Source organism: Curcuma longa, chromosome 3 (genome assembly GCF_044706935.1).
Source record: "Curcuma longa cultivar G26 ecotype Majalengka, Jawa Barat chromosome 3, ITB_CL_G26_1.1, whole genome shotgun sequence".
Taxonomy (NCBI): domain Eukaryota; kingdom Viridiplantae; phylum Streptophyta; class Magnoliopsida; order Zingiberales; family Zingiberaceae; genus Curcuma; species Curcuma longa.
This window is the reverse complement of record NC_133863.1, coordinates 18,620,306-18,635,566: the sequence shown is the minus strand read 5'-3', so window position 1 is coordinate 18,635,566 and position 15,261 is coordinate 18,620,306. Positions and strand designations below refer to the sequence as shown.

General features: G+C 34.9%; 1 protein-coding gene across 1 annotated transcript; it reads left to right on the top strand.

Moving 5' to 3' along the window:
* The first annotated feature begins 2,555 nt into the window (after positions 1 to 2,555).
* Positions 2,556 to 14,189, top strand: LOC141823233 (putative magnesium transporter NIPA4). The gene is made up of 9 exons (XM_074710496.1): positions 2,556 to 3,059; positions 5,572 to 5,628; positions 6,201 to 6,291; positions 6,370 to 6,530; positions 6,695 to 6,822; positions 6,911 to 7,048; positions 10,082 to 10,174; positions 13,621 to 13,726; positions 13,814 to 14,189. The coding sequence occupies exons 1-9, from the start codon at positions 2,885 to 2,887 to the stop codon at positions 13,906 to 13,908; spliced, it is 1,044 nt and encodes a 347-aa protein (XP_074566597.1). The 5' UTR covers positions 2,556 to 2,884; the 3' UTR covers positions 13,909 to 14,189.
* The last annotated feature ends 1,072 nt before the right edge of the window (positions 14,190 to 15,261 follow it).

Here is a 15,261-nt window from a genome sequence, read left to right as displayed (position 1 = left end):
AACCACTGCTACAGGTGAATTTGAATTTTCTCTACTGTTTCAGTATTCTGTGAGATTAGTATGTATTTTTCTTTGATTACAAAAGTAACTAAACTATTATTCTTCTCGCTTTTTGTTAGAAAACCAACCTTTTTCTCCTTACAGAAAGTATGCTTTATAACAAGGACTATTTCATTAGGAGAAGTGATATGAATGCTACAATTATTGTTTACATACCTATTGTTGGCCAGTGTTGCTAATAGTTAATAACTTGGTTGGTCACTTTGTCTTGGTTCTATGAGATGTGCCGTAGGTGGAGATCATGGCATCAAGGTAGGAGGTGACAATTATCTCACCCCGTCACACTGCTTGATGTCGATCTGATTTCACATTTCTCTCCCTTTTTGCTGACTGTTTTTCTGTTGAATGAAGGAAATCCTAGTAGGCATCTCAGTCATCGTCATCCAGGCTATGATCAGCTTGTTGATGGTGTCCAGCAAGTCCAGCAAGCTGTTCTTACACCAAAAAAACCTCAGCCTCGATCGAAAGAACTGGTTGTTGCTCAAATGGCTCATTGGAGCCTCTGTTCCTCTTACTTCTAATGTGGTGCTTTCGAATTCCTTTAGATTTCTAAATCCATATGTAGAGATTTGGCCTAAAGAAAAGATGCAAGCAGTAGCTCTCTGAGTTGAACTTTAAATATCGAATAAATCTAAGTTGTTGCAAGTGTTTTATCAAGTTCAAACAATAAGTTAATAAGTTGTTGTATTTGAACTCCTCTGTACATCGGTGTAACTTTAATATTCACGTTGAAGCAGATAGCTGATGATGAAATTATAGTTTCTTAATTGATTTGTAGACCTGTACTTTATCCTGATATGTATGACAATATCGTCTTCGCTTAAATAAATATAGTATTTTTGTTCTTTTTTTTACATGGTTCTCTCATAACACCAGTTAAAGGGTATTTGAAAATCTCTTAAGAAAATCAAAAGAAATGCAAAAACAAATCATCCATCTCGTTTTTAATTCACCATTCAAAGTTCCATGTCAACTAACTGCTCATAAAGCTCGATAACTTAAAAGATGAATACTATTGTCAAGAACAATTCTCAAGAACCAACAGACTACATTTTTATTAACACATCCAGCCCAGCAAACTTTCCAAATATAACTAAGAACATAAACAAGTAGAACATCTATTGCATTCTTATTACAAGGAGAAACAACTACAGATGACAAATAAGTTCACTATTGAGATGCTCAGCTTCTTTCTAGTATGAATCTAATCAATGAAAAGGAATTGCTTGTCAAAAATAATATACATCAACATGCCTCCAATGGGCCAAAAGTATCGAAAAACAAACTAGCTGAGCATATCTAGATTTTTACTAAACTATCATTGTAGATTCCTGCAGGTTGGACAATACCACTTTCCTTTAAATCTTGTTTCTGGAGTCAGCCCAACACATGAATAATGAAACCATTCACCTCCTTCACACTGTATATGAGAATGAAAATGGAAGAATAAGATACGATACACTTCAACATCCTAGAATCACCTAAATATGTTAAAGCCATTGATGATTTTAAAGATATAAACATGTGCTACTTTTTAAGCGCAGGTCAGAAATGATAAAGAGTAGAGCAGGGTACATGATTCAGAGAAGATTTTCCAAGCAGGAGAAGAAATGAAGCCAAGACAAACATTATCAAGTACTGCTTGTTAGATAATTTAATATGATTGTTTAAAAAAATGGCAGTGAAACATAAATGGGAAAACTAACATTTAAAATTGTTACTTAAGGAGAATAACATAAATGGTAAAGAAACAGCAAATGGTAAAGAATGTTAGCTTAGAAGTTGAATAGAGATTTTTGATATGGAATGCCACGCACCTTTAGAAACTGACTGAAATGACACTAAAGGAAGGTGTGCATCATCGTACCCACCCCATGGATCTAGCAATTTTCTTGAAAGAGTTGAATTTCTTGTCATCGACATATATGTTTTCTTGATACACCTGCAACATTTTGGCACTCTGGATTAGTATTCAGGATTAATAAACTAGAGGAATTACTATCGATAAGCCTCCTGCCTCCTTTTCAGACATTTGTTCAACCTTTTGAAGCCAAAACACTAATAACAAAATCGTGTATATATATATATATATATATATATAACTACGAGACATACAAAAAGAAGGCACTCTACTATGTGTAGATGTAATTGATTACCACCTGATGGGGATGTGTTGAGATGATGTGCACCGTTGAGAATTACATCGAGAAAAGAATCATGGAATTTGTGGTAGACAACATTTTATATTATTGTTTAGAGAGAATAATAATAGATTTATTTTATATTAAAATAGTAATATTTAATTTATATTTTTAATATATTAATTATTATTATGATTATTATTTACTAGTAATAATTGAAGAGATTTAACTAAGATCTAAACAGAGAGGGTTAAACCCAAGCCAACACAAACCCCACAAGCTTGTAAATATAACCGACACGCTTTTATTATGATTCTGTTCCTTCTGATCACTTTTTACTATTTTTTGACAACCATATCTTCCTCTCCACCGGGACGCCACCGCTGTCTCTTCTCTTCTTGTTTTCTGCGATCCACTACTTGGAATCGTCCTTCTCTGTCTCGTCGTCTGGCCGCCAGCTCTCAGCCACTGCCACCAGATCGCCACCGGGTCCGACCTTGGAATACCCGCCTCCCCCTCCGGATCTGCCGCCGCCTCCGCGCTCGGATCTGTCGGCGGGGCCCCCGTCTGCCTGCCGATGAGCTGAGCTGCCGACGTGGCCGATCTCCCATACTGGCCGAGGTGAATGCGGGGATAGTGTGGGCAGGGTGGGCTAGCAGCTAGGGTTCTTGTCTGGGTTCGGGATGGCGCCCGCCACGGCGTCGTCGGATCAGAATTGGGTCGAGTCGTACACCGGCATGTCCTCGGATAACATCAAGGGTTTGGTACTCGCTTTGTCCTCCAGCTTCTTTATCGGCGCCAGTTTTATCGTCAAGAAGAAGGGGCTCAAGAAGGCTGGCGCTTCCGGAGTTAGAGCAGGTGAAAAAGTTTCTTCTTTTTTGATTTTTGTCGACTTTTTTGTCTTTCTTTGGTTCTCGAGTTGTTAGTTTACTAATTGCCAGTAAGTATCGGTTAACAGTAGTGTAGTTTTAAGTTTGGTATTTGCTTTTCCCTTTGTCTTTGTTTCTATACTAATGGAGATCAATGTTTAACTGGGTATGATGTGACCTGATCGTCAGTACGAAGCTAGATCTGATCAGTAGTAAATCTTCACGAGTGATTAAACTTGTGGATATTGGGCGGTATAGTTCTCTTCATTTCTCAGTTAAATAGAAGTTGTTATGGCTTTTAAACTGGATTTCAAGTTTCAGTGCTGTAGTCAAGAAATCATCTTAATTGTGTTCGAAGCATGGATGGAAGAATAAGATTTATGTAATTGACTCCAATTGATTGGGACACACAGCTCATCGTTGCTGTTCTAATTATTGTAGGAGGATGGCAGGATAAGGTTCATGTAGTCAACCCCAATGGTGGGGACACACAGCTCATCATTGTTGTTTTAGTTATTGTAGGAGAATTTTAGGCGTACCTAACAGATGCAACTATTTAGTCTTGATTATAGAGACTCTCAAAATATTCTCAGTATTTGTAGCTTAAATTCTTGAGAACAATTAACCCTCCAGTGAATTGTTCATGATTTCTAAAGAGGTTATCCAAGTGTGAGCCTTAATTGTTACAAGTAATATGTAGTTAAAAATGCTTTATGCTTTGTTTACTCGGATGGGCGGACGAGTGAGGGAAAGGAATCAACTAAGGAAAAATATCCCTGTGGGAAAGGTAGCGAAAAGAAAAAGAAGGAAAGGGAAGGAAAAAGAATCCCTAGGGAAAGAAGAGAAGGTAGAGGGAATGGAAGAAAAATACTCATGAAAGGAAGAAGAGAAGACAGAGGGAGGAAGACATCGACGAGTCGTCGACGCATAGAGCGGGTAGCTGCAAAGGAGAAGCAAAGATGGGCCTTGATATCAAAAGCATAAGCTTGAACAATGCCTTGATATTGGCCCCCTTGTTGGTGAGCGCAATGAACGGCCACACATGCACCACAACATCCTCCGTGTTCTTCTCGTCGAGGTAGAAGTAGGCAGCTCCACTGTGAATGTGTCTGGCGTCGTGTATTTGCCGATTCCAATCCCCTTAAGCAGCTAGAATCCGGAGCCTCTTGAAGTGGTGTGAGCTGTTCAAGATGTCAGTGACGGATGTCGAAGACGGCTCGGTCGGATGTGCCACGGGAAGTGGCAGTGAGGACGAAGCGGACAAGGAAGTCCAACTGGCGAGGACGAAGCGGACAAGCCGTCTTGATCAGGTGTGGCATGTGGGTATGCCGCCGCTCATGCTCATGAGCGATTGTGCGGGGACGCCGTGCTTCCGAGCGGCCATGTCGTGAGGGGACACCACCACTCGCAAGTGGCAAAAGCGGCTGTGTGGGGATGTCGGGCGCTCGCGATTGTCACAAGAGGCCGTGTTGGGCCGATTGCATAGGGTGTCAGTGGCTTGTGAGGTTGAGGATAGAGACATAAGAGATGCGACAGAAAGGGAAGAAAGACTTTCTGCCCAATTTTGGGTGGATAAAAATTTGTTAACAAATCAATCGGCGGATGGATTCGTAAATCCATCTGTCTACATAATTCATCCTTCTTTACGAAATAAACAGTGGAAAGTTTTTCTCAGTTTTTGAATCCATCCTCCCAAGTAACTGAGCATTAATCTTTGTAACAATGTCTACCTCACTTCTGGGCCCCCAAAAATGAGTTCTCTAATATTTGCCACATCTAGATTTTGTTTATTTATGCAGAGTAATGTTTAATGTAAAAGGAAATTGAAGAATATCTTCAGTAAAAGAAGTTTTTAGATTGCTTAAACATTGAACAGATTTAGCTTTGCACTGTGCAAGATTGCTAATATGCCACACGTTAAGCATTGTGAGATCCTTCCTTTATTTCTTTAGGCCTACAAGAGAATACTATATTTGAAGGATCTTTTTTGAATGGCATAAATGTAGGTGTTGGCTGATGGAGAAAAGTTTTTGCAAGAATAGATTGAGGAACTTGTTCAATATTGGAGATTTGAAACTAACTTTCTGAGATTATTTACCTGGATGGAAGTTGATAAAGATTCTGTTGCTATATTGTATCATGCTGAATTAAAAGATGATAAACTAGAAAATAAATATTACTCAATAGTTAGTTGTCATTTCCTATCTAGATGGGGATGTATTTCACTCAAAGCTATGAGAAATGTGTACTCTTATCTCCCTTAATTTGAACAATACTGATAAAAAAATTCTGGAACTTGGGTTGTATTAGTCATCTGATTGTAGCCTTGTCTAAAATGCCTTTAGCATTCATAATATTTCTGAATGCTATGCTCTTTTCCTAATCTTACTCAAAATAACTAGTTGCAGCACTCCTTCCTGTTGATCAATTCTTTTGTTCCATCATTTAAAATTTATTTATTTTTTCTTAATTGCGCCTAATGTATTTTAACTGAACTACAGGAGTAGGTGGGTATTCTTACTTGTATGAGCCACTTTGGTGGGCAGGCATGATAGCAAGTGAGTACTGAACTTTTTGTACTTTAAAAATTTGAAAATCTATTCAGGTCTTACTGTTTGTTGGTTTTTCTGTCCTTATTTTGTTGCATTTGCGTTATTTATATGGACACTGCATTAATACGATTGTTCAGGTTTGAAGGTGTTCTTGTCTTTCATTCTGAACTCATCTTGTTTAGCAAGGTACCTGATGCTGGTACTTCTTTTTTAAAGTAGTGTTTGATGGTGTAGTGCAGTTATTTATATTTTACAAATTTTAACCAATTTTAATTGGCATGAACCAGTAATTTGTGCATTGAAATCCCTTTACAGCTTTAGCTAGTTCTGTCTACTTCAAAAGTATCTAAATCTCACGTGTCCCACAAGGATAGTCATTTCTCTTTGAACTGTTGGGCTAGATTTTTTTCCCCCTGAGATGGGGCTGGAATTTAATTGCTAACATTCAATGTGCCCTTATGGAATTGTATGATTCAGTATGATATTGTAAATCAAAGAAACTTATGCATTAATCATTTGAGTTTATTTTCTTCTACGTGGAGTGGAATGAGAGCTAAAATTTCCTTTTGTAATAATAGTGGTCGTAGGGGAAGTTGCTAATTTTGCGGCATATGCATTTGCTCCGGCCATTTTGGTGACTCCTCTAGGTGCTCTGAGCATAATCATCAGGCATGACCTTAAACATGGGATGTCTTCTATTTCTTTATTTGCACAGTACAATAATTATTAACAAATTTGTGATTACAGTGCTGTACTTGCACATATCATTTTACGGGAAAGATTGCATATATTTGGCATTCTTGGCTGTGCTCTTTGTGTTGTGGGATCAACAACAATTGTGCTTCATGCTCCCCAAGAGCGGCCAATTGAATCAGTTGCAGAAGTATGGAATCTGGCAACTGAACCAGGTGCCTACTTTTCTCTCTCTATTTTTACTTATGTCAAACAAATGAGGCATGCCATGTGTATTTAATTGCTGCAATCTCATATTACATGTGAACTGCAGTTTATAATTATTATCGAGAATGATCCTTAGAAAAGAAATGCTAATCCAGTGTTTATGTTTCTACAGCTTTTTTGTTCTATGCAATAACTGTGCTTGTAGCAGCCTTGATACTTGTATTCCATTTTGTCCCTCAATATGGGCAAACACATATAATGGTGTACATTGGTGTTTGCTCCCTTGTAGGGTCTCTCTCGGTATGAGACATATCTTTTGCTATTTTGGTTGACACCTTAGAGTAGTCTACAAAAGAGAACCTATATTGTATTCTCTCTTTGTTGACAGGTTATGGGTGTAAAAGCTCTTGGAATTGCTCTAAAGTTAACATTTTCTGGAATGAATCAATTGATTTATCCCCAAACTTGGCTATTTGCAATTATAGTAGTTTCTTGTGTCATTACCCAGATTAGCTATCTGAACAAGGTTTGTGAGTTCTCATCCCTCTTGTTTGCGTATATCATTATTATTGATTTAATTTCATCATGCTAGAAATATATGTTTTCCTATGTCTGTATTCTGTCATCGTTATCGTCAATGTTTTTGTTCCAACTATTTGGTATTCGTGCTAAGTAGGTAAGAGAATTTTCTGATTTTATTTTTAGCCTTAATTTTCTAATCTGAAGCTGGTATATAAAAACGATTCTGTAGTTCTGTACATTTTCATGTGGACTTTACACAATTCAAGGCACAGAATTTAGCACAAAATGATCTATTTTGACATACTTCTTGTTCAGTATGCATTGTCCTAGTATATGATTTGAATCATAGTTTGTGTAATGGTATTGAAAATTCTAAAATTTGGCTGTATCATATAGGTGGGGTCCACTTTGAATCAGTAAAAATAATGTTTTAAAAATTAGGAAATAAAATGGAAAGAACAAAATATTTTAATTAATTTCTTTCTTATTAACTCAATTTTATTTACTATAATTCATTTTAATTGTTTTCAAATCCGATTTAAATTAATCTAATTGTAATTAGATTAGTTAAATAAAGATTTGAATAATTTAATCAAATTAATATATATATTTGATTTGACATAATGACATAATTTAATCAAATTAATCTATGATTTAAAATCTGATTAATTAAATTTGAATTAAAATCTGTTTTATTAATATAATTCTGATTAAATCAATTTAAATTCTGGTTACTTTATTTTCTTAATTTCAATATTTTTTTGTTAACTATATTAGATTGAAAATCCAATTTAAATTTCTTTAATCGTGATTAGATTAATTAAGTTAAAATCTGATTCAGTTTAATCAGTGTATAAGTTACAATTATCAAATTATTTTAAGTTTGATTTAATTTAAATCTAAAATCAAATTTAATCCATGATTTAATCAATTTAAAGTAAAATATGTTTAACCAAATTAAATTAATTTATTTAAAACTAAATTAAATTAAACAAATTAATTAATTAAAATATATGGATTCTACTTTATGTAATTAAATTTAATTATTTTAATTTGTAAATTAGTAAATCTATTGATTAAATTAAAGTTAATTACTAATATAAACCCTTAACTAATAGTAATATTTGATCAATCATTTAATTATTATCAATTAAATTTATAATAATTAGTTTTTATTAATAAACTTATCTACCTCACATGATCCTGATCTATCCCCTTCCCCTTCTGTTTGAGATTGCTCCCACACACCTCTTAGTTCCTAAATCAAGACTAAGAGTCAAGGCACTCCTCAATGACTACAAACCATCTCATAGAAGTGTCAGCCTCTTCACCCCTTCTCGTGCATGGCCGTACATCTCCACACCTTTGTTGCATTCTGCTTGCAATGTATGCTAATCCTTATCACAAATGTGAAGTTTATATGACCACTTCTTGTTCCCAAAATCCGGTTTTCTCTCATCTAGATTTATTTTCTACCTTTTCTTCCACAAGAAAGCAGAACACTCATCCTCACCTATTGATGTTTAGCGAGATTGGCCAAATTAAGCAATTTTGCTCAATTCAGAGAATTTCTTCTAACTTTCAACTTTCAATGTATTTTGACCACTCCAGAAAGAAATTTGATGAATTTGCATGTTGATTACTCAACGTTTCTCAGCCCAGTGTCCGAGAAATTGCTTAGAATCCAATTGGCTAATGCTGATTCGGATCAAACTCAGCCAATCTGGGATTTAGCTGAGTTTCCCAACCTTGATTTGAATAATTCATTATTTAGTCACTCTTTTTAGGGATGCATTTCTGTAATCATTATGTCGATATGTTATATTGTCCACTTACTTTTGTTTGCTAATAAGATGGGCATTTGGTGATTGGTTTAAGATTAGTTGAATTGATTATGCAAGTCTCAAATATTTAAGCTTCACCTATCCCAAAAAACTTCATTTTCCAATTAGCTTTCTTGAAAATAAAATTTTGTAGATATTTCTGTTACTGTATACATTTTTTCCTGAGCCTTGTTCAGCTTGAGTATTCATCCAAGTTTTGTTTGGTGTAATTTTTTGAGTACCATTGTTCTAGACTAAGCTTTGAGGCTGTTTGTTTAGACAATCTGATGTTGCAAATGAGTATAGAGTATAGAGAACTTGACAACTATTAACCTAATAAAGCTAGTTGTACATCTGATATACTTATATAACCCATTGGAAGAGAGAACATTTCCATTATAAATCTTATATAATCCACCTGTCTCTCTCTCACTACCATTTTCTTAGGTTCTCTTTATTTTCTTATGCTAAATTTAACCTCACTAACTCATTTTGCCTACCAAAAACTTTCTTGAAGCCAAATGAAAAGGAAAATTATAGACAGCTAGATTAAGTGACTAACATTGTTATTTAGACAATGGACTAAAGTTTGACCTATATATTCCCTCCATAATTTACTCGCCATGACATGTATTCCATAGTCTCATCTAAAGTGACTGACTTGGTTCTCTAGAATTTGAATTCTTTGTCTCGGATGCCATCTCATAATTAACTCATAGTTTTGTAAAATCATCACATTATCAAATAAGCATCTTTTTAATGTTTTGGATATTTTTTTATATCAAATGATCTTTTATTCAATTTATTTTAATATAGATGAGGATATAGTAGAGGATCAGACCCAATGATATACTAGGATTCATATAGTCAACTTCATTTAGTGGAATAAAGGCTTGGTTCTTATTGTTGGTGTTGTTGAATGATATTCTATTCCTTTCTCAGCTTTTCTTTAATGGTTATGCTTCACTATGCATCTTGAGAGAAGGAAACTGTTTCTACATGATTTCAGTGCAGCCGGCACATAGATAGTTGTATCTGAATATTGAAATTTAAGCTGATGTAGCAGTTTATTAGCATGATGATAGAAAGTATTAAAAAGAAAAATGCTATTTATTTTTATGATAAAATGTAGATGATTATCATGCCAAGTTTGCATGGATTTATGACTCTATAAATCACTAATATTTTTTGTGCTTTGTTTTTATTATGTTCAGGCTCTTGATACATTTAACACAGCAGTTGTATCTCCCATATACTATGTGATGTTTACATCATTAACCATTTTGGCCAGTGTGATTATGTTCAAGGTAACTGCTTCTATGTTGTATATCTTGTCCTTAATTTTCTTCTCAAGATCTTTATCATTAAATTTAGCTGTAGGCTTTCTCATAAACTGTGATATGCACACTTTTAACTATTTGGTCTTGCATCATAATGTCCATGTTGCATCATAATGTCCATGTTACAATACTCCTTAATGACTTGTAATGCTTGTTGTCATATTTATGTTGTTTGACACGTCTCTTGTCATATTGTTATTGTTAGGATCAATGCTCAATTAGAGGGGGTAGTAGGTGTAGGGGGTAAATAGGTGCAAACCATGTAAAAATTTTCAATATCTATTAGCATAGGAGAACTAATAAATACAAATAGCAAAAAAATAAAAAATTCTAAAGTAGAGAATATATCGTGGTTCGAAGGATCCATGACTTACACTTCTTGGAAATCCCTTACAACGAAAAATGACTCCTAGGAGGTGGAGAAATCTTGTATAGAAATATCTTACCTTTCTCTTTTACAAATAATAAGAATTAAAGCATAGGAAATGTAAAAATGAAAATGAACCTTTCAAGAGCTAACACTCTTTCCATGTTGTTGAATGCACCTCAAAGCATGAAAATATAACTAGAAGATGAAGAATTGGAACATATAAGTATATTGCTTCAAGGTCGCCTGGCTCCACTAATTGTAGTTGCAATTTGGATGATTTTAGTCAATTCAAATCTTCTTTAGTCGACATCAATGTTGATCTCAAAAATTTATCCACGGATGACTAATGTACTCAATCCAAATCTGCATCATTCGATTCAAACAAATAAACTCGTCACCTTTTCCTACAATGAGTGTCTTTAGTATCTCAACACATTTAGTCTATTCAAATTCTTAGCGGTTGAGTTATCTCGATAACGTCGTGACTTTTTTGTTTGATGATGTTGTCTTCAATTGACTTGATACCTTTCTACTTGACTCACCAAAATAAGTTTGTGATTAGTTCGTTGTTGACATGTCTTTAGTTGATTTTATCTATTTTAGTTGATGCAAATCTTGTTATGAACCTTATCTTGTGAAGAATAGTTCTTGAGTCAATTCAAAACCTTTTTGGTTGACTCGACTCATCCTAGTCAACTAACATACCAACTTAGACTCGTAAGTCATTCAGTCGACTCTAGCTAAAATGTTTTTTTTATTGCAAGTAGAGCGACTACAGTTAACTTTGAGTTAACTAAACTGTTAAGGTGACTAAAACAACCCTTTAGTTGATAGAATTTGCTTGGGAATTTTGACTTAACTCGAGATAAATCTTTGCTAGTGGACTTTGACCTAGGACACTTGTTCCGTGGTCGAATACATGCCTAAAAAAAAGAAAATCTATCAAAAAATCTAAAATTACATTCACTCGTAATCTCTTATCTCACATGCCTTCAAGTTTTGATGTTGATGATGCTTCATGCTCTCGAGTCCTTGAGAAACCTCTAGTCCTTCAGAGTGTCTAAGCTTCCTTCAAGTCCTTCTCGATCTAGGTCTTTGAGCCATCAAACCAAGTGCATCTACCTTGACACATGTCGAACCATGAGCTATATGCTTCACAATCATTCTTCCATGAGATTTTACCTTCGGATCTATTTCAACTTGCTAGAAGGCCTCACCTTTTTGTCTACTTCAACTTCGTGGGATCCTTGCCTCTAGATCTTAATCAGCTTTGAAGCCTCACCATAAGGTCTTCCTTGATGACACTTGCTCGCTCTTGGTCAACCTTGACATTTGAGCACTGCCAACATTTGTTAGATTTTTCAGTCTGCCAAGTACTTCTTGAAATTTCCCGTTAGCTAAAGTTTCTCTTGAACTTTTTTTCCTACCGAGTATCTTATCAACTTTGACTTGTACTCCATTTTCTAATTGCCTAGTCAATTTTGATTCATTTAGACTTCTTCATTTGTCAAATATCTCAGCTTGATCTACTTGGATCTTTTCACCCTACACAGTTCCTTGTTAAGCTTTTATACCTCCACATTGCACACTTGACAAACACGTTAGAGTAACATAAACTAAACCAAACTTAAACCGATTTTCAACCATATTAAAACAAATTTGGTTGGATTTGACTACTAGGGGCATGATTGCACAAATAATTATTGCCTTTGATTAGAGAATTACTAAGTGGCCTGGTTATCCAAACGATAGCTAAGGATTTTATAATGTATCTGGGGTACATGAGGATGAGTATATTTGCAGATGAATTGATCAAAAAGATATGTTTCCTTGGTGTATGTTGTGTAGACACTATTATGTTAATTGATCATAGCATAATTAGTTTAAGTTCAATGGTTGAATTACAAAGTTTTAGAAAAAAGTTTAATATTGAAGGTGAATTATAGTTTCCAAAAATAACAAAAAAAAATCCATGGAACAAAGATAGGTTTATATATCTTGGATCTGTTATTTAAGGTATTGATGTAGATGTCAGTAATAGAATAAAGAATGAGTTGTCAAATGTAAAGGAGATTTTGAAATTTTATTTGATCGCAGAGGTCCAATTAAGTTTATCTCGCTATGCTTTGGGCTTAAAGTTGTATCACATATAAAAAGTTAAGTAGCAATAATGAAAATGCAAAAATTGATGTGTTGAGTTACAGGAAAGAGTATTGGGAAAAAAATGATATTCTAGAGTAATTAGGTAATACATCTAATAGATAATAAATTGAGAGAAAGCAGATAGAGATGGTGAACAAATTCAGAGATATTTAAATGGTTTATAGGTTGAAAAAATAACTTTAAGAAGCCTAACCTATCTGGTGATGATTGTTTGTGGATAATGATCCTCGATTCTTAAACCTGAGATTGTCATGTGTGTTCTCTCTCTCTCTCTCTCTCTCTCTCTCTCTTTCTATTCTTAATGGCAGCTCTCTTATAGTTCATTGTGTGCTTGTGTGCCCTGTAGATTACTGTAAGTGCTTACATCAGTTATACTGTAGGGAGAAGTCATTTGGATGGTTAATCTGTATAAGTTTAGCCCTATAGTAGCAGGTTCAGATGCACAAGTCCTGAACTAGAGGCACACTTCGTTTAGTTTCCTGGATTGCAAAATACCATCAAGATCTTCTAAACTTTCTGTAAGGCACCAAGGGAAACGGTGGATTAGATCAATGATGAGCGGAACAGCTATAAATTTTGATTGAATACAGCTGTACTGTGACACAGTAGATTTAGCTTTAGTTAGGACATTTATTTACTTTATACAGGATAGCTCATGGATAGAGAAACATTTGCACCAAAATATATAGAATGATGAAGAGGGAGGCACATTGTCCCTGAGATTTGTCTAACTATTTGTGGTTGTTTATAGGGAAAGGTATAAAATCATTTGAAAAATTTCTTTCTAGCTTTAAATAATATGCTGGATAAAATCTCTTTTATAAGTGTAAATGGTAGAGATGATTTGGGTTTATGTTTTCAACTATCAATTTTCTGACAGGACTGGGACCGGCAACATCCCACACAGATTGTTACTGAAATGTGTGGCTTCGTCACAATTCTTTCTGGGACATTTCTTCTCCACAAAACCAAGGACATGGCAGATGGTTCGTCCATCTCTGACTGAAATGTGCTCAGACTCGATAAGTTTTTCCATGTTTCTCATGTTCACTAGCGGTTCCCTTCTCTGGCAGGTTATCCTGGACGCCTCCCAAAACATGCTGATGAAGATGGCTATCCCCCTGAAGGCACTCCTCTCAGGTCTACAGACTCGTTTCGGTTACCATGAGATCTTGTAGCCCCCCTCCTCCACTCTAAACAAAAAGTTCCCCTGCTCCATAATCAATTATTACCAAGAGAATGCTGGATTCTTTCGATACAGAGCGCTGTAGAGTTTTTTAGGCTATTAAAATATAGGCTCAGTTTGAACACAGCATAGATGGGGCAGACAATTCGTAAATACATTTGCGGAATCACATCTTGTTATATATGTAATTTTAACTTCGGTTTCAAGAGAATTAGTTGTGGGAATGCTGAAATATTGGAGTTTCAATAGGATAATTTAGTTCATTGCCGGTCCAATTCATTACATACTACCATTATTGCTATGTACATTGTTAAATCAGTTTTTACCACTCTAATTTACAAATGGTTGAAGGAAAACAGCTACAATTGATAGTGGAGAGCAAGTCATGTGGGAAAAGTAACCATCAAATTGTGCAAGAATCGTTTCTTAGGGATGTCTCAACCATATTTCACATCTATTAGTGAATTACACATCTTATGCCAACTATAACAATTCAAAGATCCTAAATTAGGTTTTCTTATTATTTAAGATGTGCCCTTCCATACTAATCTATCGAGAAGTGCTATTGTAATTGCAAATAATGTTTTTTTGCTTGATAAGAATAATATGGAAAAGTGATAAAGAACATTAATTGGAATTTTAAGAAAATGATGCTCACCTTCCGTGAATACTCCATATTGTTATAGATAGATAACCATACTTCTTTTCATTATAGTTAGATCACGTTATTTTAAGTAAGTTGATTCAGATGACCTTATATATCTTGAATGTGTAGTTCTATTATTTATCGTAGGTCATTTGAAGACACTGACCTAAAATAAATGAAATTAAAGTACCAACCAATTGAAACTTTTATCTCCTGAAGTTGTCAAGACTGAATATTACTTTTGAGAGTTTATATTTAAGTTCATGGGATGATCTTTTATGAATAAGCAACATTTAGTATGAATCTGATTTGTTAAAAAAAATGATGCTCTCAAGTGGCCATTTTCAACCAAGTAATTTTGACGTGTTCGACAAAATGGCTCACATTAGGTTTGACTTGTATTTCTAATAATAGTACGTACATATAGTAGTAGCTCACAGAATTTGGTAACTCAATGTAGTTGTGTTGGTTTGCTGGAGGACTTGACAAGGTATAATTGGTTGGTTTAAGTTCGATGGTTCAAACAGCTAGTATGAGGTGGACTTGAAAGACAAGGACAAAGATGGCATGGAGCAAACTCGTGAAGCTTCTTGTATTCGAGGGGCTAAAGGTTTGACGTGAGATGAACTCTAGGGCAGAATAGAATGAGATGAACCCCAAAGGTGAGAAAAATGATGACATGAAGCAAC

Excerpts from the sequence above, each read along its gene's own strand:
- LOC141823233 (XM_074710496.1), top strand. The coding sequence starts at position 2,885 with ATGGCGCCCGCCACGGCGTCGTCGGATCAGAATTGGGTCGAGTCGTAC. Across the intron at positions 6,292-6,369 it reads GCTCTGAGCATAATCATCAG|TGCTGTACTTGCACATATCA; the intron begins GCATGACCTTAA and ends TTGTGATTACAG. Across the intron at positions 6,531-6,694 it reads GAATCTGGCAACTGAACCAG|CTTTTTTGTTCTATGCAATA; the intron begins GTGCCTACTTTT and ends ATGTTTCTACAG.